Raw genomic sequence first — 24,946 nt, 5'->3', positions numbered from 1 at the left:
TTATGTGGTGTTGGGCAGGGTTGTGCTGCCCTGTCATCCTTAGGGTCAGTTATGTGGTGTTGGGCAGGGATGTGCTGACCTGTCATCCTTAGGGTCAGTTATGTGGTGTTGGGCAGGGATGTGCTGACCTGTCACCCTTAGGGTCAGTTATGTGGTGAGGACAGGGATGTGCTGCCCTGTCATCCTTAGGGTCAGTTATGTGGTGTTGGGCAGGGTTGTGCTGCCCTGTCCACCTTAGGGTCAGTTTATGGTCTTGGGCAGGGATGTGCTGCCCTGTCCTCCTTAGGGTCAGTTATGTGGTGTTGGGCAGGGATGTGCTGCCCTGTCCTCCTTAGGGTCAGTTATGTGGTGTTGGGCAGGGTTGTGCTGCCCTGTCATCCTTAGGATCAGTTATGTGGTGTTGGCAGGGATGTTATGCTCTGTCATCCTTAGGGTCAGTTATGTGGTGTTGGGCAGGGTTGTGCTGCCCTGTCATCCTTAGGGTCAGTTATGTGGTGTTGGGCAGGGATGTGCTGCCCTGTCCTCCTTAGGGTCAGTTATGTGGTGTTGGGCAGGGTTGTGCTGCCCTGTCATCCTTAGGGTCAGTTATGTGGTGTTGGGCAGGGTTGTGCTGCCCTGTCATCCTTAGGGTCAGTTATGTGGTGTTGGGCAGGGATGTGCTGACCTGTCATCCTTAGGGTCAGTTATGTGGTGTTGGGCAGGGATGTGCTGACCTGTCACCCTTAGGGTCAGTTATGTGGTGAGGACAGGGATGTGCTGCCCTGTCATCCTTAGGGTCAGTTATGTGGTGTTGGGCAGGGTTGTGCTGCCCTGTCCACCTTAGGGTCAGTTATGTGGTGTTGGGCAGGGATGTGCTGCCCTGTCCTCCTTAGGGTCAGTTATGTGGTGTTGGCAGGGATGTGCTGCCCTGTCCTCCTTAGGGTCAGTTATGTGGTGTTGGGCAGGGTTGTGCTGCCCTGTCATCCTTAGGGTCAGTTATGTGGTGTTGGCAGGGATGTTATGCTCTGTCATCCTTAGGGTCAGTTATGTGGTGTTGGGCAGGGTTGTGCTGCCCTGTCATCCTTCGGGTCAGTTATGTGGTGTTGGGAAGGGATGTGCTGCCCTGTCCTCCTTAGGGTCAGTTATGTGGTGTTGGGCAGGGTTGTGCTGCCCTGTCATCCTTAGGGTCAGTTATGTGGTGTTGGGCAGGGTTGTGCTGCCTTGTCATCCTTAGGGTCAGCTATGTGGTGGGTACAGGGATGTGCTGCCCTGTCATCCTTAGGGTCAGTTATGTGGTGTTGAGCAGGGATGTGCTGCCCTGTCATCCTTAGGGTCAGTTATGTGGTGGGTACAGGGATGTGCTGACCTGTCATCCTTAGGGTCAGTTATGTGGTGAGGACAGGGATGTGCTGACCTGTCATCCTTAAGGTCAGTTATGTGGTGATGGGCAGGGATGTGCTGACCTGTCATCCTTAGGGTAAGTTATGTGGTGGGTACAGGGATGTGCTGACCTGTCATTCTTAGGGTCAGTTATGTGGTGGGGACAGGGATGTGCTGACCGCTCATCCTTAGGGTCAGTTATGTGGTGAGGACAGGGATGTGCTGACCTGTCATCCTTAGGGTCAGTTATGTGGTGGGGAGAGGGATGTGCTGACCTGTCATCCTTAGGGTCAGTTATGTGGTGGGGAGAGGGATGTGCTGCCCTGTCCTCCTTAAGGTCAGTTATGTGGTGTTGGGCAGGGATGTGCTGCCCTGTCATCCTTAGGGTCAGTTATGTGGTGAGGGACAGGGATGTGCTGACCTGTCATCCTTAGGGTCAGTTATGTGGTGAGGGACAGGGATGTGCTGACCTGTCATCCTTAGGGTCATTTATGTGGTGTTGGGCAGGGATGTGCTGACCTGTCACCCTTAGGGTCAGTTATGTGGTGAGGACAGGGATGTGCTGCCCTGTCATCCTTAAAGTCAGTTATGTGGTGTTGGGCAGGGATGTGCTGACCTGTCATCCTTAGGGTCAGTTATGTGGTGTTGGGCAGGGTTGTGCTGCCCTGTCATCCTTAGGGTCAGTTATGTGGTGTTGGGCAGGGTTGTGCTGCCTTGTCATCCTTAGGGTCAGCTATGTGGTGGGTACAGGGATGTGCTGCCCTGTCATCCTTAGGGTCAGTTATGTGGTGTTGAGCAGGGATGTGCTGCCCTGTCATCCTTAGGGTCAGTTATGTGGTGGGTACAGGGATGTGCTGACCTGTCATCCTTAGGGTCAGTTATGTGGTGAGGACAGGGATGTGCTGACCTGTCATCCTTAAGGTCAGTTATGTGGTGTTGGGCAGGGATGTGCTGACCTGTCATCCTTAGGGTAAGTTATGTGGTGGGTACAGGGATGTGCTGACCTGTCATTCTTAGGGTCAGTTATGTGGTGGGGACAGGGATGTGCTGACCGCTCATCCTTAGGGTCAGTTATGTGGTGAGGACAGGGATGTGCTGACCTGTCATCCTTAGGGTCAGTTATGTGGTGAGGGACAGGGATGTGCTGACCTGTCATCCTTAGGGTCAGTTATGTGGTGTTGGGCAGGGATGTGCTGACCTGTCACCCTTAGGGTCAGTTATGTGGTGAGGACAGGGATGTGCTGCCTGTCATCCTTAGGGTCAGTTATGTGGTGTTGGGCAGGGATGTGCTGCCCTGTCATCCTTAGGGTCAGTTATGTGGTGAGGACAGGGATGTGCTGCCCTGTCCTCCTTAGGGTCAGTTATGTGGTGTTGGGCAGGGTTGTGCTGCCCTGTCATCCTTAGGGTCAGTTATGTGGTGTTGGCAGGGATGTTATGCTCTGTCATCCTTAGGGTCAGTTATGTGGTGTTGGGCAGGGTTGTGCTGCCCTGTCATCCTTAGGGTCAGTTATGTGGTGTTGGGCAGGGATGTGCTGACCTGTCATCCTTAGGGTCAGTTATGTGGTGTTGGGCAGGGATGTGCTGACCTGTCACCCTTAGGGTCAGTTATGTGGTGAGGACAGGGATGTGCTGCCCTGTCATCCTTAGGGTCAGTTATGTGGTGTTGGGCAGGGTTGTGCTGCCCTGTCCACCTTAGGGTCAGTTTATGGTCTTGGGCAGGGATGTGCTGCCCTGTCCTCCTTAGGGTCAGTTATGTGGTGTTGGGCAGGGATGTGCTGCCCTGTCCTCCTTAGGGTCAGTTATGTGGTGTTGGGCAGGGTTGTGCTGCCCTGTCATCCTTAGGATCAGTTATGTGGTGTTGGCAGGGATGTTATGCTCTGTCATCCTTAGGGTCAGTTATGTGGTGTTGGGCAGGGTTGTGCTGCCCTGTCATCCTTAGGGTCAGTTATGTGGTGTTGGGCAGGGATGTGCTGCCCTGTCCTCCTTAGGGTCAGTTATGTGGTGTTGGGCAGGGTTGTGCTGCCCTGTCATCCTTAGGGTCAGTTATGTGGTGTTGGGCAGGGTTGTGCTGCCCTGTCATCCTTAGGGTCAGTTATGTGGTGTTGGGCAGGGATGTGCTGACCTGTCATCCTTAGGGTCAGTTATGTGGTGTTGGGCAGGGATGTGCTGACCTGTCACCCTTAGGGTCAGTTATGTGGTGAGGACAGGGATGTGCTGCCCTGTCATCCTTAGGGTCAGTTATGTGGTGTTGGGCAGGGTTGTGCTGCCCTGTCCACCTTAGGGTCAGTTATGTGGTGTTGGGCAGGGATGTGCTGCCCTGTCCTCCTTAGGGTCAGTTATGTGGTGTTGGCAGGGATGTGCTGCCCTGTCCTCCTTAGGGTCAGTTATGTGGTGTTGGGCAGGGTTGTGCTGCCCTGTCATCCTTAGGGTCAGTTATGTGGTGTTGGCAGGGATGTTATGCTCTGTCATCCTTAGGGTCAGTTATGTGGTGTTGGGCAGGGTTGTGCTGCCCTGTCATCCTTCGGGTCAGTTATGTGGTGTTGGGAAGGGATGTGCTGACCTGTCATCCTTAGGGTCAGTTATGTGGTGTTGGGCAGGGATGTGCTGACCTGTCACCCTTAGGGTCAGTTATGTGGTGTTGGGCAGGAATGTGCTGACCTGTCATCCTTAGGCTCAGTTATGTGGTGTTGGGCAGGGATGTGCTGCCCTGTCATCCTTCGGGTCAGTTATGTGGTGTTGGGCAGGGATGTGCTGCCCTGTCATCCTTAGGGTCAGTTATGTGGTGTTGGGCAGGGATGTGCTGCCCTGTCATCCTTCGGGTCAGTTATGTGGTGTTGGGCAGGGATGTGCTGACCTGTCATCCTTAGGCTCAGTTATGTGGTGTTGGGCAGGGATGTGCTGCCCTGTCATCCTTAGGGTCAGTTATGTGGTGTTGGGCAGGGATGTGCTGCCCTGTCATCCTTAGGGTCAGTTATGTGGTGTTGGGCAGGGTTGCGCTTCTGTTTGTCAACATATTTTATGATTTTGCCTCTGACCATAAATAGTTTGATTTGGTGCTGGACCACCATCCTGAGGCACCCCTGAGAGTGTCCCGAGGCACCCCAGGGTGCCACTATACACAGATTGGGAACAACTGGCATAAACGCTGAAAAATAATAGAAAGTACGTTTTTTTGGTGGAAAAATAAGTACCGAAGTCAAATTTGGGGTACATGAAAAGGGGCACTAGCATATTTTGAAGTCTCTAAAATGAACATTTAAAAAATCTGAAAAATACACCTGCTGCAGCCTCGTGCAATCCCCAAAACACCTGTCCCATCTATATAGCCCCCCAAAGTACCAGGACCCACCACTTTTTACCCATTTTTCAACACTTTTTTCATTTTCACCCCAAAAATGACATGTCATTTTTGGGGTCTTCTCCAAAAAATTTTATGTTTTTTTTGACTGATTAGTCATTAGGGGGGTTCCCAAAGGGTCCTGGACCAATCCCCCCATTTGCACCCCAAAATAGAGATTTTGCACTTCCAATTTGCCTGCCTATGTGACATCTTTTCTCCTGTTTTTTTCCGCTTAGGCGCAAAACTCCGGCAATTGAATGCGGAGATGATTTGAACTCTAGACGAAAAGTCAAAATCGGCGAAAACTTTTCTCCAAACTGCACTTTTCGCGGCTAATTGAATATGGCCTTTAGTCTTGGATTTTTTCCTTTGGAAACCTATAGATTGGTAACAGAATTGTTGGGAATACATTTGTGTTACTGTTTTGCAGCTTTTGTCATAGAGTAGATTTTAGGGAATGGACAAACCTCTCGTCAGTCCCTAGATTTCTGGGAGACCAAGTAGCGCGATATACTGCAAATATTGGGGCACAGCAGAGATATGACTTCTGCGCTGCATTTACCCCACAGCTGGCGTCAAGGGTCAAGACTTAAACAGTTGTTGGATATATATGTAAACCCCTCAGAGCAGGAAATATACATGCTGGGGGGGTGCGAGACTATACATGTTCCATTCCGGCACTGGTGACAGAGTTGCGCCCCAAGTGTGTTTATTTAGTCGACTTTTGGATACTAATGATACAATAGGTTGATATTGTTGTGGTGTGATGCATGTGTGGTCACTGATATTGTCACGTGTGTTCCTTTGTGTTGCATTGTACTGATTTATTAGGAGACTTTGTGAAAGAAGGAATTATAGTACGAAGACGTGGTACTAATAGCGCCGAATAATCCTCCCACCGCACATGTCCATCTAAGGGCATGCCATGGCGGGTTACTTTTACAGACAATTCTGCAGTTACATTGTAAGCTCAGGAGCAGGGTCCTCACAACCCTTTCTATTCATGTCTGCATTTTTTGCCTACCCTGTAAGTCCCTGTTTAATATATGTCCTGATCTTCCCAATAGTCTGGCATTGTGGATCGCTATGGCACTTTACAGATCATAGCCAATGCTAGTAATAAGTATGAGGTGAGCTCTATAATGAGCCGCCCGGCGTAATGAGGCACCTTCCTGTTTCACATTACTCCATAGATTACCCCTATACCTGGACTTTGCTCCCTCTCTGGTCCTGTTGCCGGCAATAAGGTATAACAGTGGGCGGTAAGTGTCTGTGCCGTGGTGCTCATCACCTTCACAGTCTGAGTTTTTGCATTAGCAGCTGGGCAAATTTCCCTCTATCTACTGTACCTGCATTATTACTATTACCTGTGCTATTACCTGCCCTATCACTTGTGCTATTATCTGTGCTAATACCTGCTCTATTATCTATGCTATTACCTGACCTATAGCCTGTGCTAATATCTATGCTATTACCTGCCCTATTATCTATGCTATTACCTGACCTATAGCCTGTGCTATTATCTATGCTGTTACCTGCCCTATAGACTGTGCTATTATCTATTACCTGTCCTATAGCCTTGCTATTATCTATGCTATTACCTGCCCTATTACCTGTGCTAGTACCTGCCCTATTACCTGTGCTATTATCTATGCTGTTACCTGCCCTATAGCCTGTGCTAGTACCTGCCCTATTACCTTGGCTATTATCTATGCTATTACCTGCCCTATAGCCTGTGCTATTATCTATTACCTGTCCTATAGCCTTGCAATTATCTATGCTATTACCTGCCCTATTACCTATGTTAGTACCTGCTCTATTACCTGTGCTATTATCTATGCTATTACCTGCCCTATAGCCTGTGCTATTATCTATTACCTGCCCTATAGCCTGTGCTATTATCTATGCTATTACCTACCATATTACCTGTGCTATTATCTATGCTGTTACCTGCCCTATAGCCTGTGCTATTATCTATGCTATTACCTGCCCTATTACCTGTGCTAGTACCTGCCCTATTACCTGTGCTATTATCTATGCTGTTACCTGCCATATAGCCTGTGCTATTATCTATCCTATTACCTTCCCTATTAGTTACCTGTGCTAGTACCTGCCCTATTACCTGTGCTGTTATCTATGCTATTACCTGCCCTATAGCCTGTGCTATTATCTATTACCTGCCCTATAGCCTGTGCTATTATCTATGCTATTACCTGCCCTATTACCTGTGCTAGTACCTGCCCTATTACCTGTGCTAATATCTATGCTACTACCTGCCCTATTATCTATCCTGTTATTTGCCCTATAGCCTGTGCTATTTTCTATCCTATTACCTGCCCTATTACCTGTTCTATTATCTATGCTATTATCTGCCCTATAGCCTGTGCTATTATCTATCCTTATACCTGCCCTATAGCCTGTGCTATTATCTATGCTATTACCTGCCCTATTACCTGTTCTATTATCTATGCTATTACCTTCCCTAATATCTATGCTATTACCTTCCCTAATATCTATGCTATTTACTGCCCTATTACCTGTGCTATTATCTATGATATTACCTGCCCTATTACCTGTTCTATTATCTATGCTATTATCTGCCCTATAGCCTGTGCTATTATCTATCCTTATACCTGCCCTATAGCCTGTGCTATTATCTATGCTATTACCTGCCCTATTACCTGTTCTATTATCTATGCTATTACCTTCCCTAATATCTATGCTATTACCTTCCCTAATATCTATGCTATTTACTGCCCTATTACCTGTGCTATTATCTATGATATTACCTGCCCTATTACCTGTGCTATTATCTATGCTATTACCTGTGCTATTATCTATGCTATTACCTGCCCTATAGCCTGTGCTATTATCTATGCTATTACGTGCCCTATAGCCTGTGCAATTATCTATGCTATTACCTGTGCTATTATCTATGCTATTACCTGCCCTATAGCCTGTGGTATTATCTATGCTATTACCTGCCCTATTACCTGTGCTATTATCTATGCTATTACCTGCTGTGTTGTTACATATCCTATAACCTAGGATATTACCAGCACTATTACATGTGCTACTACCTGCCCTATTACCTGTACTATTACTTGTATTTTTGCCTATAATGTTACCTGTGCTATTACCTGCAATATTACCTGTACTTCTAGCTCCCTTCTTACCTGACTTATTACCTGTGCTCTTACCTGCACTATAATAACAGCCATATTACCTGTGGTATTACCTGCCCTATTACTGACACTATTACCTGTGCTACAACCTGCCCTATTATCTGCGATATTAGCAGTGCTATTACCTTCACTAATGAGCTACTATCTGCACCATTATCTGTGTTATTACCTACTCTAATACCTGTGCTATTCTCTTATCTTTATATTTTGTGTTATTACCTATCCTGTAACCTATTATATTAAATGCACTATTAACTGTGCTACTATCTGCACTATTAACTGTGCTTTTACCCACACTATTACCTGTGCTATTAACTATACTATTTCTTGTGTTTTTACCTACACTGTGTTTACCTCTGCTATTACCTGTGATATGCTATTACTTGCAATATTACTTATGCTTTTTTACCTGTACTATTACCTGCCCTATAACCTGTACTAATACTTATGCTTCTACCTGCCCTCTTACGTGCACTCTTAGCTGTGCTCTTACTTGCACTATTATTTGCCCTGTTACCTGTGCTATTACCTGTCCTATAACCTTTACTATTACCTATGCTATAACCTGTACACTTACCTATGCTCTACCTTCCCTCTTACCTGCACTGTTAGCTGTGCTCTTACCTGTTCTTATTATCTGCACTATTACCTGTGATACTAATTGCACTCTTACCTGCGATATTACCTGCACTCTTACCTGCGATATTACCTGCACTATTGCCTGTTGTATTACCTGCACTTTTAGCTGCATTATTACCTATGCTCCTACCTGCCCTCTTACCAGCATTGCTAGCTGTGCTCTTACCCACTGTGTTACTTAGGCCATCACCTGCAGTACTACCTGTCCTATTGCCACTGCTATTACCTGCACTATTGCTTGTGCTACTGCCTGTGCTATTTGGCTTATGGTTTGAAGTCCCCTGGTTTTTCTTTTTCACGTCCTTGCTTTTTTTGTTGTACTTGTTTTCTTCAAAGCAGTGCGCTGGCTTCTTTCCTTTTTGTTTCTACACTGCAGCTGTCTGGGAGGGGAGTCCAGGTAATCGTCTGTTCTACAGGTGTGAATGGTAGGTGCTCGCTGCAAGCGCACCTGCTTCCCGCTCAGGGCTGCTCAGTCTCCTCACATCAATCAATTAGCCTGTACTCACAAAATGGGCTAACAAACTGGAACAGAGTCACCGCAGGAAGAATGGGGACAGGAGAACACAGGCGCTCTGGTGACAGTGATAGTGCTAGGAGGAGAGAATAAGGGAAAAGGGCCCTGTCTATGAGTTCTCACAGTCTATGGGGGGAAGGGAGAAGACCTAGGAGGGTAACCGGGGTGCCAGGGTAGGTGGACGGTCGGGGGTACTGAGTAGAGAGTTATGATGGCTGATAGTCCTTTATGGAGCAGTAAGTCTTGATGGCTCGTCTGAAGGTGTGGAGAAAGTCTGATAGAGTGAGGGAGTGAGTTCCAGAGCAGTGGGTCAGTACTTAGATCATTATATAAGAGCTGACACTCCACTCCATGGGTATAGGCATTCTCTTCTTGATGCAGTGTTGGACGGAAATCGGGCGTATGTTGCGCCCTGTGTGGATACCGGGATTATATGTGCGAAATTCTCACCGCCTTGAGAAAGGCAGCGGCTATCGCTCCCGCACGATACCCCGCTTATATGGGATGCCGTCCAAATCCATCCGCTGGAAGGCCCAGAACTGGCTGCCTGAGTCAAAGTGCTGCCCAGCGCACTCCACCGTGAGGTCCGACCAGGACCCTAATCACTCCATTAGGCATCTCAGACCAATTGCCACCCCTCTGTGAAGTTTTCCAAATCCATCCAGTGGAAGGCTCAGGCTCCGTGGGTCAAAGTTCTGCCCAGTGTACACCAACGGGAGGTTCAACCAGGACCCTAACCCCCCTAAAACATGGCCAGGATCCAACTGGATCATCTCGCGTTAGTTTCGAATGCATAACCGGACAGACCAATTAATTTTATATATAAGATATACAGAAATGTCACAAGTATTAGCCACACTCAGAGACTCTTCCATCCCCTACCAGTGATCCCTTCAGTACTGAACTAGTAATCATTAACAATGTCTCTCTTACCCACCTTAACTGGGGAAAGTATTGCTGAGAGGGAGGCAGCTGAGCTTTAAGGTGCGTACACACTAGACGATATGCTCACTGAGCGATATCGTGTAGTGTTGTCCCCGGCAGGGTGTGCTCAATGTCGTTCATGACATTGAGCACAGCCGCTGAACGATATCATTAACGATATCGTTCAGCGCCGGGCTCTCTCCCCCATTCCCTGACATGCAGCAACCTGACGAGATCGTCAGGTTGGCCTGCATGTCAGCCCGATGAACGATGATGACGAACGACCCGCGGGAACGCGCGTCGTCGTCATCGTTCATCTTTTTGGGCTTAAAAATGGACGATAAAGTGGACGACTGAACGATAACGATATCGTTATCGTTCAGTCGTCCACTTTATCGCCCAGTGTGTACGCACCTTAAGAGATGACACTGTGGGAGTTCTAAGTTAGCGTCTTCTCTGGATCGCGGCCGCTGGAGCCTACGACTTGCTGTTCCCTGCCACTCTGCCTGATATGTCCTCTACCAGTGTGGTTGGGCTCACCTGAAGATCAGCACGCTCCTGTGGGTACACCACGTCAAATGGGCTGTAGACAACCCCTGATGGAGTATACGATTGGGCTGTGTACTTTTTGCTGTGCCATCTCACCGCTGAGTGATGCCCACAGCTGGCAGACTATGTGGTAGCACTGCCTACGAGCCTGGCAGGATCTGAAGAGTCCTAGACCAGCTCTAATCGTTGTGCTACGAGGGCCGAGAACCCCGAGTCTCTTGTGCAGCGACTTTTTGTCCCTGAGTCCAGTGCAGGGACTCGGCGGATTTTGAAATCCAGGATGTAAATGTGTTCTGGGTAGTGGGTGAAGGGGCCTCAGCCACTCGCTGGGAAAGTGCCGCCAAGTCAGCTTGTAACTTACTGTAGGCCATCATGTGTAGCAAAACTTGGTTGGTAGGTAGGGTCTAAGGCAGACCTGGCCAAAAGGTAGATTGCGATCTACCGCTAGCTCACAAGGCATCCGTCGGTAGATTGCGACCAACTGAAGTAAAATAAACCTGAAATGGCTTATGGAGCCTCAGAAGCCCAGCTCCCAGTAGTGCAGCGCGCGGGTGACATAATGACATCACCCACGCGCTGTAAGGAGCCGCCGCTGAGGCTGTCCGCTTATCTGGCCCCACAGAGCATGCTTAGTGTCACGGCAAGCTGCTATCACACCAGCACATAGGCTCCTTACAGCGCCAAGCACATTCCCGGACTGGCAGCAGCAAACTTTCTGCAAGTGCCGAAGCCGTTCCCGGAGGTAGTCTGTGGGGAGTGATTGTGTTATATGTGACGCTGCCAGGGCACGTTGTCGTCCTGCTGTGGTACCATACCACCCCAAGCACTGGCTCCCAGCCACACACACAGACACTGAGTGACTGACTAATTTCTTTTTTAAATAAGACAACCCTTTATTTTATTAAGCAGTGGAGATAATTACAGTTTATTACAAGTTTATGGTATGGGGAGGAATGTAAGAGATAGCAGATTTGTGGCAACTGTACACCTCAGAATGACTGGGTGTATTTTTTATGTTTTTTTTTGTGCCTATTATTTTTGTTTAATACTCCTGTATTTTATATATATGAGATCTGTTGGGAAAACAGAATTAGTGCGCTTGTGTGCAGCATAGCGCCTGTGTGCAGCATAGCTCCTGTGTGCAGCATAATGCCTGTGTGCAGCGTAGCCCCTGCGTGCAGCGTAGCGCCTGTGTGCAGCGTAGCGCCTGTGTGCAGCATAGCTCCTATGTGCAGCATAGCGCCTGTGTGCAGCATAGCGCCTGTGAGTCTGATTCAGAGGTGGACTCTATGTCTGCACGATGGCGATTACTTAGGATTTACATCTGCAAAAATATACAGTCACCGTCTCTCATGCCAGCGATCCCATAGGTAACTGTGATTGCCATTGTACCATTAGGAGATTCACTAGCGCACACAGGGGATGTTTCTGAGTACCCAGAAACCCCAGACTGGAGAGCAGGCACCATCTTCTTAAGCGATTCGCGGGTTGAACAGGAGGAGGTGGAGCCAATATGATGTAATTCCCTTAAAATCGCATAATTTGCAGCATTTTGTCACTAGGGGGAGGGGCCTAATTACATGGTGCCAACCTGCCAGGTCCCATCATCATCAGGTCTACAACCCGTAGCTCCTGCAAGGTAAGTGGTTGTGTAATGTATGTATGACATGTGTGTGTGTGTGTGTGTATGTGTATATATATATATATATATATATAAATACACAGTATATATATATATATATATATATATATATATATATATATGTGTGTGTGTGGAAACCCCATGTAAAAATTCTGCGTTTGCCCCTGAGATTTCACAGTAACATAAGTACATTGCTCAGTAGTGCAAACATCGGTAAATCCTGCACCTGTAAATCGGGTCCATAGATGCTGGTAAGTAAGTGAGTGAACAAAGTAGATCCCTGGTCACAAAAGTCCGGCCACCCCTGGTGTAGGGGGTAGCTGCCTGGGGGAGGTTCTCTCCCTGCATTTACAGCACAGGGAAACCAGGGCAACCGCTCAATACACAACCACAGGCACTAGCCAATAATAAACATTGCAGAATCATTACTCAGCATGATAAATACCCCCCAGTCTTCATTATAAGAGGCAGTAAGGGCACTCCCTATCCATACGCTCATCATCAGTGCACACTGGCACCTACTCTGTATTAGGTAGAATGGGCGTATTCACGCTCACATCCAACTGTGCGCAGGCCGATGACACTTGCTCAGGAACGTTGTTTATGTGAGGACCCCAATTGCTGCCCAGTTTCGTCTCTTCAGTCATAAGTGTACATTGCCGTAACTAGGGGTGTGAGAGCACCTGCTTTTGGCTTGCTGGGTGCCTGGAACGAGAATGAAGATTATATCAGTATTGTATCTCGCCTAATGCCAAATGCATTAAAAAATATATATATTAATAAAAAAAATGTTTGTATTTGAGCGTATCTGGGTGTAACTACGGCGAACGTAAACCTGACGCATACTCCACAGGCGGATATATATATATTGAGATGCGTGTGACTAACATCTAACAAGGTTCTAACTCAGCATCAGGCTTAATATAGCTTTCATATATATACCATCCTTCTCTAGATATAGTATATGCAGGTCATCAGTATATAAAATCCTGTATTTTCCCCTTTTCTCTCTACCTTTTACATTTTAAATGCCCACCTTTGTCTTTCTGATGCCAATAGCGCTGCTGATGGCGCATGCAGTATAACACGCCATCTATTTAGTGCTGTACTGTAAGATGCAGATCAGGGAGAGCGCACGGACCGTCCGATGGTGTCTTGTTTCTATAATGTGTTGGCGTGATGGGTCTGTGAAGGGTCATACACGGCACAGGACAATGACACTTGACCTGGCACGGATCGATTGCCATGACTGTGCCAAGTAACTCCAGTATCAGGATGTTTATATAATATTAACAGTGTAACAGGTTGGGGGGGGGGCAAAAACATGTATTTATTGTATCACTTGTGTAAATGGCAAATATTATATATGGGATACAGTCTGGATACCAGCGGGCACTATCCTGCCCGCCGATATCCCGACACTGACAGCCCGACAGGGGACTAAAGATAGGCGTCGAAATCAAGACGCCTACCTTTAGCCCCGCTACAAAATACTGACACCCAGCATACCGAACAAAGGCAAGCCGGGGGTCCTAGTCCCTAGGTTTAGGGACTTAGGGTTAGGCACCCCTCCGCCGTGAAGGTTTAGGGTACGGGGGGGGGTTAGGTTTAGGCACTAAAGGGGGGGAGGTTAGGGTTGGGCATTAAAGGGAGAGGGTAGGGTTAGGCACCCTCCCCCCACCCCTTGTAGGTTTAGGGTACTGGGGGGGGGGTTAGGTTTAGGCACTAATGGGGGAGAGGTTAGGGTTAGGCACCACTAAGGGAGGGTTAGGAGGGGGAGAGGGAAGGGTTAGGTTACTTACCAGCCCCCGTCGGGAATTAGGGCCGTCGTGGTTCCGCTGTCGGCATTAAATACAGATTCCATTATATACTATGGGGTAAGTGTAATAGCCTGCCCAATGCAGCAATGGGCAAATTCCCGGCAAATCTTCCTAATGTTTTAAAGGAGCAATCATTTAAGAGGCAAAACCATTTTGGTTTTGCTTCCGGGAATTCGCCGATACCTGCATAGTCTATGTAATCTATTACATTTACCCTCAATATGCTTAGACTTTCTTACTATTAGTGCTGTAACCCCAGGACATTGCTCTGTAAGCAGATTCCTTGCACCCACCAGCCAATCTCTCTGCTATGGGACGGACAATGTCGGAAGAAGACTAACTATTATTGCTTGTCACTCTGCCTATTGGCTATTACTTTCCACCTCAGCCATTCCGGTGTCCTCCTGTCCGGCCGCCGTCCCTGCCAGGTAGGATATACAGTAGGTACAGGGTCGGACCAGTCCCTCATTCTTCATACAACAATAAAGTGGCTTCAAATGATTCATTCTAAGATTTGGACCAAGAGCGCAGACCTGTTAGCGAGCACTCACACCCCACAAGCTCACCCCCTCCTCAGCCATCACAGGGGCTTCTGGGCTTCGCTATAAGTAGTGATTTAAATCTTCACGTTGTGCTGATGACAATGGAGTGATTAATATATTCCGCTAAGGTAACAAGCTTTGCCCTCTCCTCATTATAGTGTATGAAGTGGTCACCATAACTGGAGATGTACGAGGAGCTGGCACAGACGCCAATGTCTTCATCACCCTCTTTGGGGAGTTTGGAATCACTCCCAAGATTCATCTCACCAGCAAGTGAGTATTATTGTGTACCGTGTGTGCGTGTGGCCTGCGGGCAGTGACCCTGCCACATAAACTTACCATTCATGCCAATGGAAGGTGTAGCACAAGGGCATCACACGGGTTTTGGAGCACTTGGGGCACTTCCTGGACTCGGGGAGATACCGGACCTCAGGTAAGTAGAATTCTATATGGCAGCATAACTCATGAAGCTCCGTCTAAAACGAAATTACCTTGAAAATCTTGAAATGGAGAAATCATTACATTTAAAATAAATGCAGCCACAATGTCCCCTTAATTATGTAATGAGCTTTATAATAGATAATAATATTCAGATGAGCATTACATTGGGAGACAATAAAGAGACATTTGTGAGAAATTACCTGATATACCCTCACCCACAATATAAGGCAGGCCTGTCTATCAGGTGTCCTGTAGGCCAGAGGTTACAAAACTGCACCATTACACTCCAGGTTTAAGAATATCCATGCTTGAGCAGAGTTGACTGCATTAGTTCTTCAGTCAGTTGGATTTAACCATCCGGGCTCAAGCATGGATATCCTTTAAAACCTGGACCGTAATGGCAGAGATTAGGAACCTCTGCTGTAGGCCGTATGTGGCCCTCTTTAAATAAAAAATTGTGGCCCCTGGCATAGCTGATACCCTCCATTGACAGGGCATGTTTTTTTCCTAACAGTGTTGGTCCTGCACCACCACATAGCTACAGTGCCCCCCTCATGTAAATACTTAGCTCTAGATCAGGGGTCTTCAACCTTGGCCCTCCAGCTGCTATGGAACTACACATCCCAGCATGCACTGCCACCTTTTTGATATAGCAGCATGCTAAAACTATGGCAGTGCATGCTGGGATGTGTAGTTCCACAGCAGCTGGAGGGCCAAGGTTGAAGACCCCTGCTCTAGATCGTGAATAGCACTGAAATGTTAGCCTAGTCCGTGCCCCGCCTATTTATTTTTAGCCCAGCCCATTTTATCTATGATACTATATTTTATCCCCCCTTCTATGGGTGGTTTTAGGGAGGGCTGGGACATATTTAATAATATGGTGCAAAGTGATATAACCCAGAACAACCAATAAGATATCAGCTGCCAGGTGTAGTCAGACTAATGAAAGCTAATATCTGATTGGTTGCTATGAGTTAAACACAGGAGTCCTTCTTTTGTTATTTTTGATTAAAGATCCCCAAAAAATGAAAAAAGATAACCCCTTTAACTTCCTTTTTCTCTGTAACTGAGGGGTTTATGTATCAAGCAGTGAAAAGTGTGGAGAAGTTGCCCATAGCAACCAATCAGCTCAATGTAGCTCAATGATATGACCGGATCCATTTTTGTAAAGACTGAATATATATATATATGTGAGAGCTGGGAAAGTAATGAGATGGGGGCGTGGCTATGTTAATATTACATCTGACAGCCGAGCCAGATGAAGTGGCGTTTGTCACCTACACCCACTGGAAACAATCCTATTATGGGATGAACAAATAGTCTCCTAGGAACCAGTACTGCGCCTCATGAATATTAGTCAGCCCTCATAATTATTACTCAGGGACATATCACAGTGATGTCACTGACTCCTAGCAAGTTGATAGGATGCAAAATGGCTGAGAACACAAAATGGATGCTCCGCCATTTGAGGTCCAAGGCACATAACTAGTATAAGTTTAGGGAAGTACTTTTGGTGGAGTAAAACACATCTGTCCCATGCCTGGGAGTTGCTTTAAATATAAGGCACTGATAATTAATGTGATTTTTTTCATTGCAAGTTACCCACTAGATGTCACTGTGCCATGGTTGCATATGGGAGATTCCCACACAGACTTTACAATATGACCCATTTCCACTGCTTGATGGTGCAAGTGTGACAATGTTCTGGTCCACTTTCCACCGTAGTTTTTTTAACGGCGATAACCTGAGCTGAAGGAGGTAATTAATTAATGTTCAAAAGAAAAAGAGAATCATAAATTATTCAGGAAAGGTTATTGCATTGGAAAATAAGTGGGGGAAACACCAGCAGAATGTTGTTTTTCTCTCGTTAATTAACAACTACCTTATCCGGAGCTGAATTAGGTAATTAATGTAAACTTTTTTTTTTTGCAATTGCCAAGAAACTAGAGAAACCCAGGTAAGAACATTGTCGTAGTGTAAAGGCAATACGTTTACATTTACCGATAAATAGAGTGATCAGTTATGGACTGGACGCTGTTACTATTATTTAGGTCAGTGACTGTATTTGTGGCTTATATTGAGAATGTGTTGCAGCCTGCTACCACGCGGGTAGGACTGCCACAATAAATCGACGTGAGCATTATGTATTGGACGTGTGCCTTCAATTTGTCTCTTTTTGTTGTTAAAATGCATTGTATTGTGTTTTATCCCTGTTACAGCACAGAGAAGAGGTAACCGCACTGTTCCACGTGTTAGGAGCAGTGAAGCATTCCCTTTACATACCCTCTGTACAGAATGTGAAGTGGGACTGGTAAAGAAAATACATGAGATTTCAAAAGCTTTGCTTTTTGCCATACGCTGAGAATTAGACTTTCCTCTGTATAATTTCCATCTGTTTGGAGAGAGTTTGCTCGGCGGAGCAGAGACGATGACAATCTCGCTCGTCGCCTCCTGCCAGGACGACGCTCTGTTCCACAGCGATTAGCCCTGTGAGAGGATTGTGAGTCCTTCCCGGCCCGCTAGTTCCGCTCTCATCAAAATCCATTCACATTTTAAGGTTTTCGGCCCTTCGTTTCCCATTCAGCAGCAAAGTGCCGACTCTAGAGCAATTTAGTCCTTAGGATGCTTAGAAGCCTGCATTTAACAATCTAATTCTCAGGAGATGTAAAATGTTTAGAGATTAGATTAGATTTGGGAGGGGGGTGTCCAAACTCAAATCTAAATTGCAGTATCGTTTAACGATAATCGTTTGCAAAAATCGTTCACTTTCTGAGTCAAACGATCAACGATTATCGTTCATGCGCGTTCACGTTTGTAGTTTGTCGTTTGTAGTTTGTAGTTCAGTCAGACTTGTCAACTCAACGATTTTCATTAAGGGAATATGCAAAAATCGTTTGTAGTTCATAAAAATCGTTCATTACATTTAAATGAACATAGTAAATTAACAACTTTAGTAAATGATTTTAGTTCATTTTTTCAAGGTAGAAAATCGTTTACTAAAATCGTTCATTAACTCCATCGTTGTGTGTGCATGCAGCTTTAGAAGTCCCTTTAGTGTCCTTCTGTGAATGCGTAGAAGGCCACGGGCCACGGGGGGAGATAGGAGGAATCCGATTGGATCCCTCTAAAGGGGAGCGTCTCAGTAAGAAGCCCATATACTTTTATTGGGTAACGCCACCTGAAGACGGCGTTGGCATTCCAGTGCTTAGTACATATGGAAAATGCAGTAAAACTCCCGAAAACTCAATTTTCTGGGGTTTTACCGCATTTTTCACTTCAGTACATCTTGCCCAGGAAATGTATTTCATGCATGGTTTGCCCGGGGGCAAAGTTACTCCTTATTTGTCACTGAACTCCCACCTCTGAATCAGCACCTGTATATAATACATAATGTCTCTTGCAACTAGAGATATAAATGATTTAGGGGTCTAGTTACTAAGCAGTGTTAGGAGACAGAGTGAAAAGTGATAAGAAAGTGATAAGGTGCCAGCCAATCAGCTCCCAACTGTCATCTCACAGGCTGTGTTTGAAAAATGACAGTTGGGAGCTGATTGGCTGGTACCTTATCACTTTCCTATCACTTTTCACTCTGTCTCCTAACACTGCTTAGTAACTAGACCCCTCAATGCCCTGAGGGAAAGATGTATTGATGTAAATGTAAATATAGTGCAGGCAGAGAGGGCACCAGAGGAGGAAACACTAATGATAATGAAAACTCCGCACTGCTGGGTAGATTTACTGACATTTCTAAAAAGGAAAAGTGGAGTCGTTACCCTTAGCAACTAATTTGGGCCCCCATTTATCAACGAGCGCTAAAGGGGTTATGGCATAGTTTCTGGATTTAACAAACAGCGTTAATCTAAGATTATCGCTGTTTGTCACAGCAGCGCGCCGGGTCTGGGAAATGGGGACCCGCTGCTGCCTTTCCGGCTTCAGCAAAGCCTTGCAGGCACTGCCGGGTCCTCGTGTCATGCACATGCGCAGACCGACCGTCGCGCACCCCGGCGCTGGCCAACAGCCCAGCTTAGGACCTCGCCGAGGCGGAGGACTTCGCTGGACCTCACCGGAGGGGTAAGTATTGGTAAATACCAGTGGATTTTTCATTTGTATCACAGTGATATTAAACAAAATTGTGCTGGTGGTTACCTTAATTGATAAATGGGGGCCTAGATTCCTGCTGTGAAATATTTAGTAAACTCTAGCAATTGATGACTAGCATCTTGTTGGTTGCTAATAGCAACACCTATTGGTAGATTTAGTAAAGTGTCTAAAACAGACAAGTTGTGGTGTTGCCCAGCAACCAATCTAGAAAATGATAGACAGAATCTGATTGGTTGCTGTGACCTCTACCTCCACTTCTCTGTTTTAGATGCTTTAGTAGACCCGCTAGTCTCTTCAGTTCTGGAAATGTCAGTGAATCTGCCTCTGCCTGTTCTGTAATAAAATAAGATGTAGTGCTCAATTGCGTCGCTGTAAACACAATCTTAAAATGCAGCGATCACCAATAGACAGAGAAGGCAGCCATCTTGTGGCCTGAGGCAATATTTGAACAATTCCTGGTGGCGCTGCGGCTATCTGCTGAATTGGTAGACGGCATCCTCGTGAAGATTGGATCAATTTACCGTATGGCTCCCTCCATTGCGCGGAGACATTAGAACCTTCCGCAGTATGGTAGCAATAACTGGGTTTTGCAATGTTCCGTTACCCGTATGGCAAAAACAACATATGAAACTTCATGTATTTTCAGGTTAAATGTTGACCCCTGTGTAAGCATGCTAAATCAGAGAGGAGACTATCACGTACCACGCCCAGAATGTCTACACTGTGCTGGCACTCCGCTTCGGGCTGTCAGTGGTGGTGCGTTGGTTACGCTGGTAGTCAAATACATGACAAATTAGAATATATGCACTGTACGTCAATGTCTAATGCAGGTGTCACTGGCACCTTTTACCTGACTGTTGTTGAACTACGCATCCCATCTTTCACCTTTTATAACGTGACGATGGGAGTTATAATCCCACAACAGCCGGGCTGGGCAGAGGCGGCCTTTCTTGGTTTAAGAATAATGCAAAGAGACAAGAGTGCAATTTTCATGTATTTAATGTGTTTTGAAAAGTTCAGGTTGAAAAAAAAAAAAAATGCTTTTAAAGTAATATTTTTGCCATAACAACAGACTACAAACACAGGTAAAAGTTAGTTTCTAAGATGTTTACGCCATGTATTGCTGCAGGTAAAATGATAGGTTGTATTTTCAGTTTTGTAGCGATTAAATAGATCATCTTCTGTGGTCTAGAACTACGACTCCCAGATTCCTCATTTAATAGAAGTCAGATGTCACAAGGGCAGATGGAAGAATCAAAGGGCAAAGTTGTGATGAGCCCAAAATGCGAGTATTTGGCAATTATAGCGCTTCTACCCTCTGCCCTGCACACAAGGGGTTACTGACGTCGATGACATAATGACAGAGGAGCGAACAGTAACTCATATCAAACAGATACATTTCACTTAATAAGTAAATATTGTAGTGAAAGAGAAAAAAGTTTTCTCTGTAGAATTAAAAAGAATACAATGTTATTTCTTTTATCCACCCATAACACTATAACACTACAGGGCCCACTTATCAATAATCACATTCTCAATGCGATCTGGGAGCCCAAAATCACATTGCAGTATGTCATAATACCACCGGATTGTATCAATATAAACCCGCAGGGACGGGATGCAGTTCAGAGACCGGTGGACTAAATGCCGCTGGTCTATAAGCCGACAGGAGAAGCCCGACGGGCTAATCTTCCATTTACAGATCAGATTTATAGTGGCTTTAAAAATAAATATATATATATATATATATACTGTGTATATGTGTGTGTATATGTGTATATATATATATATATATATATATACACACACAATTAAACGCACACTCACATGCATGAACAAAATAAATTAAAATTAAATAATATTTGCATGGTTCCCAATTGAGGGTTTATGGCAAAATTATTAAAGTAAATGCATTTTTTTATTAAGTATAAGTGTCACTGAGATAAAGCAGATTATACTGTATGGGTTGTTGGCTTGTAAATGGTGCAATGAGAATATAGAGTACTGTGGGTGTTTTTTTTATGTATAAGCTTATACAATACTGTGGCAATATATCCATTAACCTCAAATAACCTGCAGTAGAAGTATGAGAGTTATAATTTGGTTACTCGCTATGGGTTACACACTGCAGACTTGTCTTAAACAATAATAATAATAATAATAATAATCCTATCTTCTTGGAATCATTATGCCAGCGTTTCCCAACTCCGGTCCCCAGGGACCCCTAACAGCGCATGTTTTACACATCCCCTCAGTAACACAAGTGAAATGATTACCACCTGTGTATCTTTTAAAATGTGTGAGCCAGTAAAGACTACACCTGTGCACCAAGGAGATCTGGAAAACATGCACTGTTAGGTGGCGCTGAGGTCTGGAGGTGGGAACCACTGGAATCTTTATGGACTTTCGTTTACATATATGTATAGGTTGAAATATTCAAGTGAGAGACTCGGGACATAAGGGGTTAAGATAAATTTATTAACAGATGATTCCAAAATGATCCTACACAAAAAGGTTGCAGAGAGAAAGAAATCAGCAAGCGATGACCCGGACATCAGAAAAGACTAATTTAACTTTTGCTGATGAGTTCAGAAACTTTAATGACGTCTAACGATGACTGAATGAAAGTAGTTTGGCACTTCTAATTGCAGTTTATAGTTTTAGATTAATTTTTGCGTTTCATTTTATTCTAAAAGTAGAAACTGAACGAAACGCAGCAGCTAATTTGTATCAAACGCTTTATCCCCTTTATCCCAGAGATAAACCGTAGTTTATCATCTGTTTAGTTTATTGAGATGTAGTCAGATATGGCACCAAGTGGGATCTGTATTTTCCAGTATCCCCTTACTGCCTATATAATGTGCATAGACTGATTCCGAACTCAGGAGCTCATTCAGACCCGCTCGCTAGATGCGATCGCTCGCTCCCAGGCTCCCAGCATATGCAAATCTAACGCACGCCCAGCAAGGCAGGCGATCACACGGGAAGGCATTAGCACGCTCACTATGTCTTGGCGTGCGATCACTAAGTGTATGCAGACGCCCACCAGCCATTCATAAGACGCCTACTTGCGCAGTCCTCTCCTGGAAGTGCATGCAAACATTGGTATATCGAGCACCATCGGATGTGCTCGCAGCGCTTGAGGTTGACTATACCTTGCCGCAAGCACTGCGATCGCTTCAGTGTGAAATACAACCAGGTGACGTGTACTATGACGCTCCCTGTTAATTATGCACGCTTCTGAAACGGCGTTGAAACACACAGGCCTGCATTCGTACCTCCACTCCCCCGTTTCTAGTGGCCTGCCCCTGTTACCATCCACAAACAGCCTCTCCTGTCACTCATTCAGCTGGGCTGTTTATGCTGGGTGAGTGAGCGCTTCCCGACCTTTCGCAGTGGTTAGCACACGCGCATTGCGATACATACGCATGCGCAGATTGCAAATATCGGCCAGCTACGAGCGAGCACTTCCTAGCGAGCTAGTCTGAATCAGCTCCTCAGTTCTTCTGCGTATGTGGAATTACAATCATGGGGCGATTCAAATGTTAGCGGCGACGGCCGTCACCACCGGGTGCCTGAAGGAGCAATTCAATTGTAGCTCCGTTCGGGCGCGAACAGCTGCAGACGCCGGCATTTCTGCTCGTCCTCTCCTGAGGAGGCGAGCAGAAATGTGCGATAAGTCCTGGTTTTGGGCACCCATACTGCTGTTTGGGCGCCCTAACCAGGACTTCAGATGGGTTTAGCCAATTTACGCTGCTAAACGCGGTCTAATTGGGTGCCCCATGAGCCACAATTAATGGGCGCCCAAAAACAATTAAAATGCAACATTGGAGGCACCATTTGTGTTTTCCATGCCAGGATTACAGAATATTCCCTTCCTACGCAAACTGGGATTCACATTCAGTTTGATTCTGAACATCATCAGTTGTAAAACTATTCAGTAGTCCCCCGAATACTAAATTCTGGGTATTGTGCAACCCTGCATAAATTTATAGATGTGCGCGGACCCCCGTGTTTTGGTGTTGGCAAAACCACCCTCAAGTGTTATGATTCAGATTCGGTTTTGAAATTCTTTAAAATTAGAACAGGTAAAATCTGTACTTTGGACCTCTTTACATACAATCCAAAGGCCGAGATTCGTTTCTGAAATTCGAGTTCCAAACTTACAGCAAACCCCGGCCGGGACTCGGTTATACTCTGAACCCCAAAAGTGATCCGAACCAGGACTGGGTTATACTCTGGACCCTAAAAGTGATCCGAACCAGGACTGGGTTATACTCTGAACCCCAAAGTTCAGATTTTTCAGTTTTTCAGGAAAACAGAACCGCCTATCTCTACTTAAAATCCATTACAAGTCCTATGAATCCTATATTCAATGTGACATTAATATTAATGTATGAAAATGTCCTTTTCTGACCTGAGTGTGGCCCTCTACTCATAGTAGGTTAATGGGGAGGGGTGGGTATCAAACCTTCTAAAGAGGACACGTGGAGAAATTGCCCATAGCAACCAATCAGCTTAAAACTATCATTTATCAGGTACATTTTATAAAATGATAGCTATGAGCTGATTGGTTGCTATGGGCAACATCTCTACCTGTCCTGATTCATCTGCTCCCAATGTCACTAGTTGCCCTATGTTTCCCAGACAAATGGGCATTTATCAAAGTGAATGGATGTTATAAAAAAAATCACCCACAGTACATCTATACAAAGCCATGGGGGGGGGGGGGGAGCATTTCTAAACACTAGTGCTAACAAATGTGCTGTAACCAATGGAAACCAATCAGATTCTTTCTGCCATTTTTCTAGTACAGAAGAAAATGAGAGAAAATAGCTGGATGGTTGCTAGCGGTTACAGCACATTCTCTGCCCAGTGAGCTGCGCAGCAGTTTTTAGAAATGCCTCCCAATGAGAAAAGTAACTTTTCCTGCTGGGATTTTGGGGCAACGTTACGTCCACCCTGGAATCCTGGTCAATTTTGCGTTTTATAGCTGGTGTTTCGCGCACAAGAAACACTTTTGGAAGCAATGTATGAAATGATGAGTGTGACCTTCGCAAAAAATAATAACTGCATTTCTTCCAAATATTGTCACGTGGAATCTTTCCAGTTTTCCCAGCTTCCACCTCCTCTCCCTGAGATGGCATGCAAGTGACGCTGGGACTCGGCGCTAACCAACTGTTCTCTTATATATCTTTTGTTTGTGAGAGGGGTTTTACTGTTGGTGTGCACTTTTTATGTTTACCCATATTATTGTGTTGCTGAACCCCCTAACATATATGTATGTTATAGGAGTAGAACAGCGTTTGAGAGGACGAAAACAGATGTGTTTCGGGTAAAAACAAATAATGTCGGACCAATCAAGAAAATAAGGTAGGGATGGTGGTTTATGTGAGCATCCCACAAACCATTTTAAAAAGTTGTCTGCCTTGTCTCATGTCTGCGTCTTTGTGTCAAGTTTAACTGCGAGAGTGGTAAAGGGATATAAAGAAAACTATTGTAGTGAAAAAAAATATTTTTGAAGTGGCCCCAAGTTATGTTTCTTATGTTAATAGAATTATTTTTTACTTTTCTACACACTGGCATCCACCTTACCTCTCAAAAAGTATGAAAATGCCTAAAGTATATCAGGTGGCGGTAAAGTGGAGGCGGCCATTTTGTTGTCTGCACCATTTTTCAATTCTTTAGGAACTAGTGGCATCCAGAGCCTTATTAAGAACCCAATGCGTCCAAGGAAAGATACTGTTTTGGGGACCCTTTTTCCCTTCCCTTGTGAACCCACAAAAAACACATTAGTGTAATTTGTTACATACTTTGGAATAATCCAGTGTAGATTCAATTAAGGTTCTGTGCACATGGGTCCCTAGGTGAGAACATAGGTTGCCTTATG

The 24,946-nt window shown here is 45.5% G+C and overlaps 1 protein-coding gene across 1 annotated transcript in view; it reads left to right on the top strand.

Moving 5' to 3' along the window:
- Positions 1–24,946, top strand: part of LOXHD1 (lipoxygenase homology PLAT domains 1) — a 365,669-nt gene that overhangs the window by 121,571 nt on the left and 219,152 nt on the right. Inside the window, exons 8-9 of the mRNA XM_088476506.1 lie at positions 14,673–14,787; positions 24,349–24,429. Of these exons, the coding sequence (XP_088332632.1) occupies positions 14,673–14,787; positions 24,349–24,429 (196 nt within the window). The remainder of the gene's footprint in view (positions 1–14,672; positions 14,788–24,348; positions 24,430–24,946) is intronic.

Source organism: Taudactylus pleione, unplaced genomic scaffold, assembly GCF_031769625.1.
Source record: "Taudactylus pleione unplaced genomic scaffold, aTauple2 ptg000189l, whole genome shotgun sequence".
Taxonomy (NCBI): Eukaryota; Metazoa; Chordata; class Amphibia; order Anura; family Myobatrachidae; genus Taudactylus; species Taudactylus pleione.
This window is presented reverse-complemented; position numbering and strand designations above follow the sequence as displayed.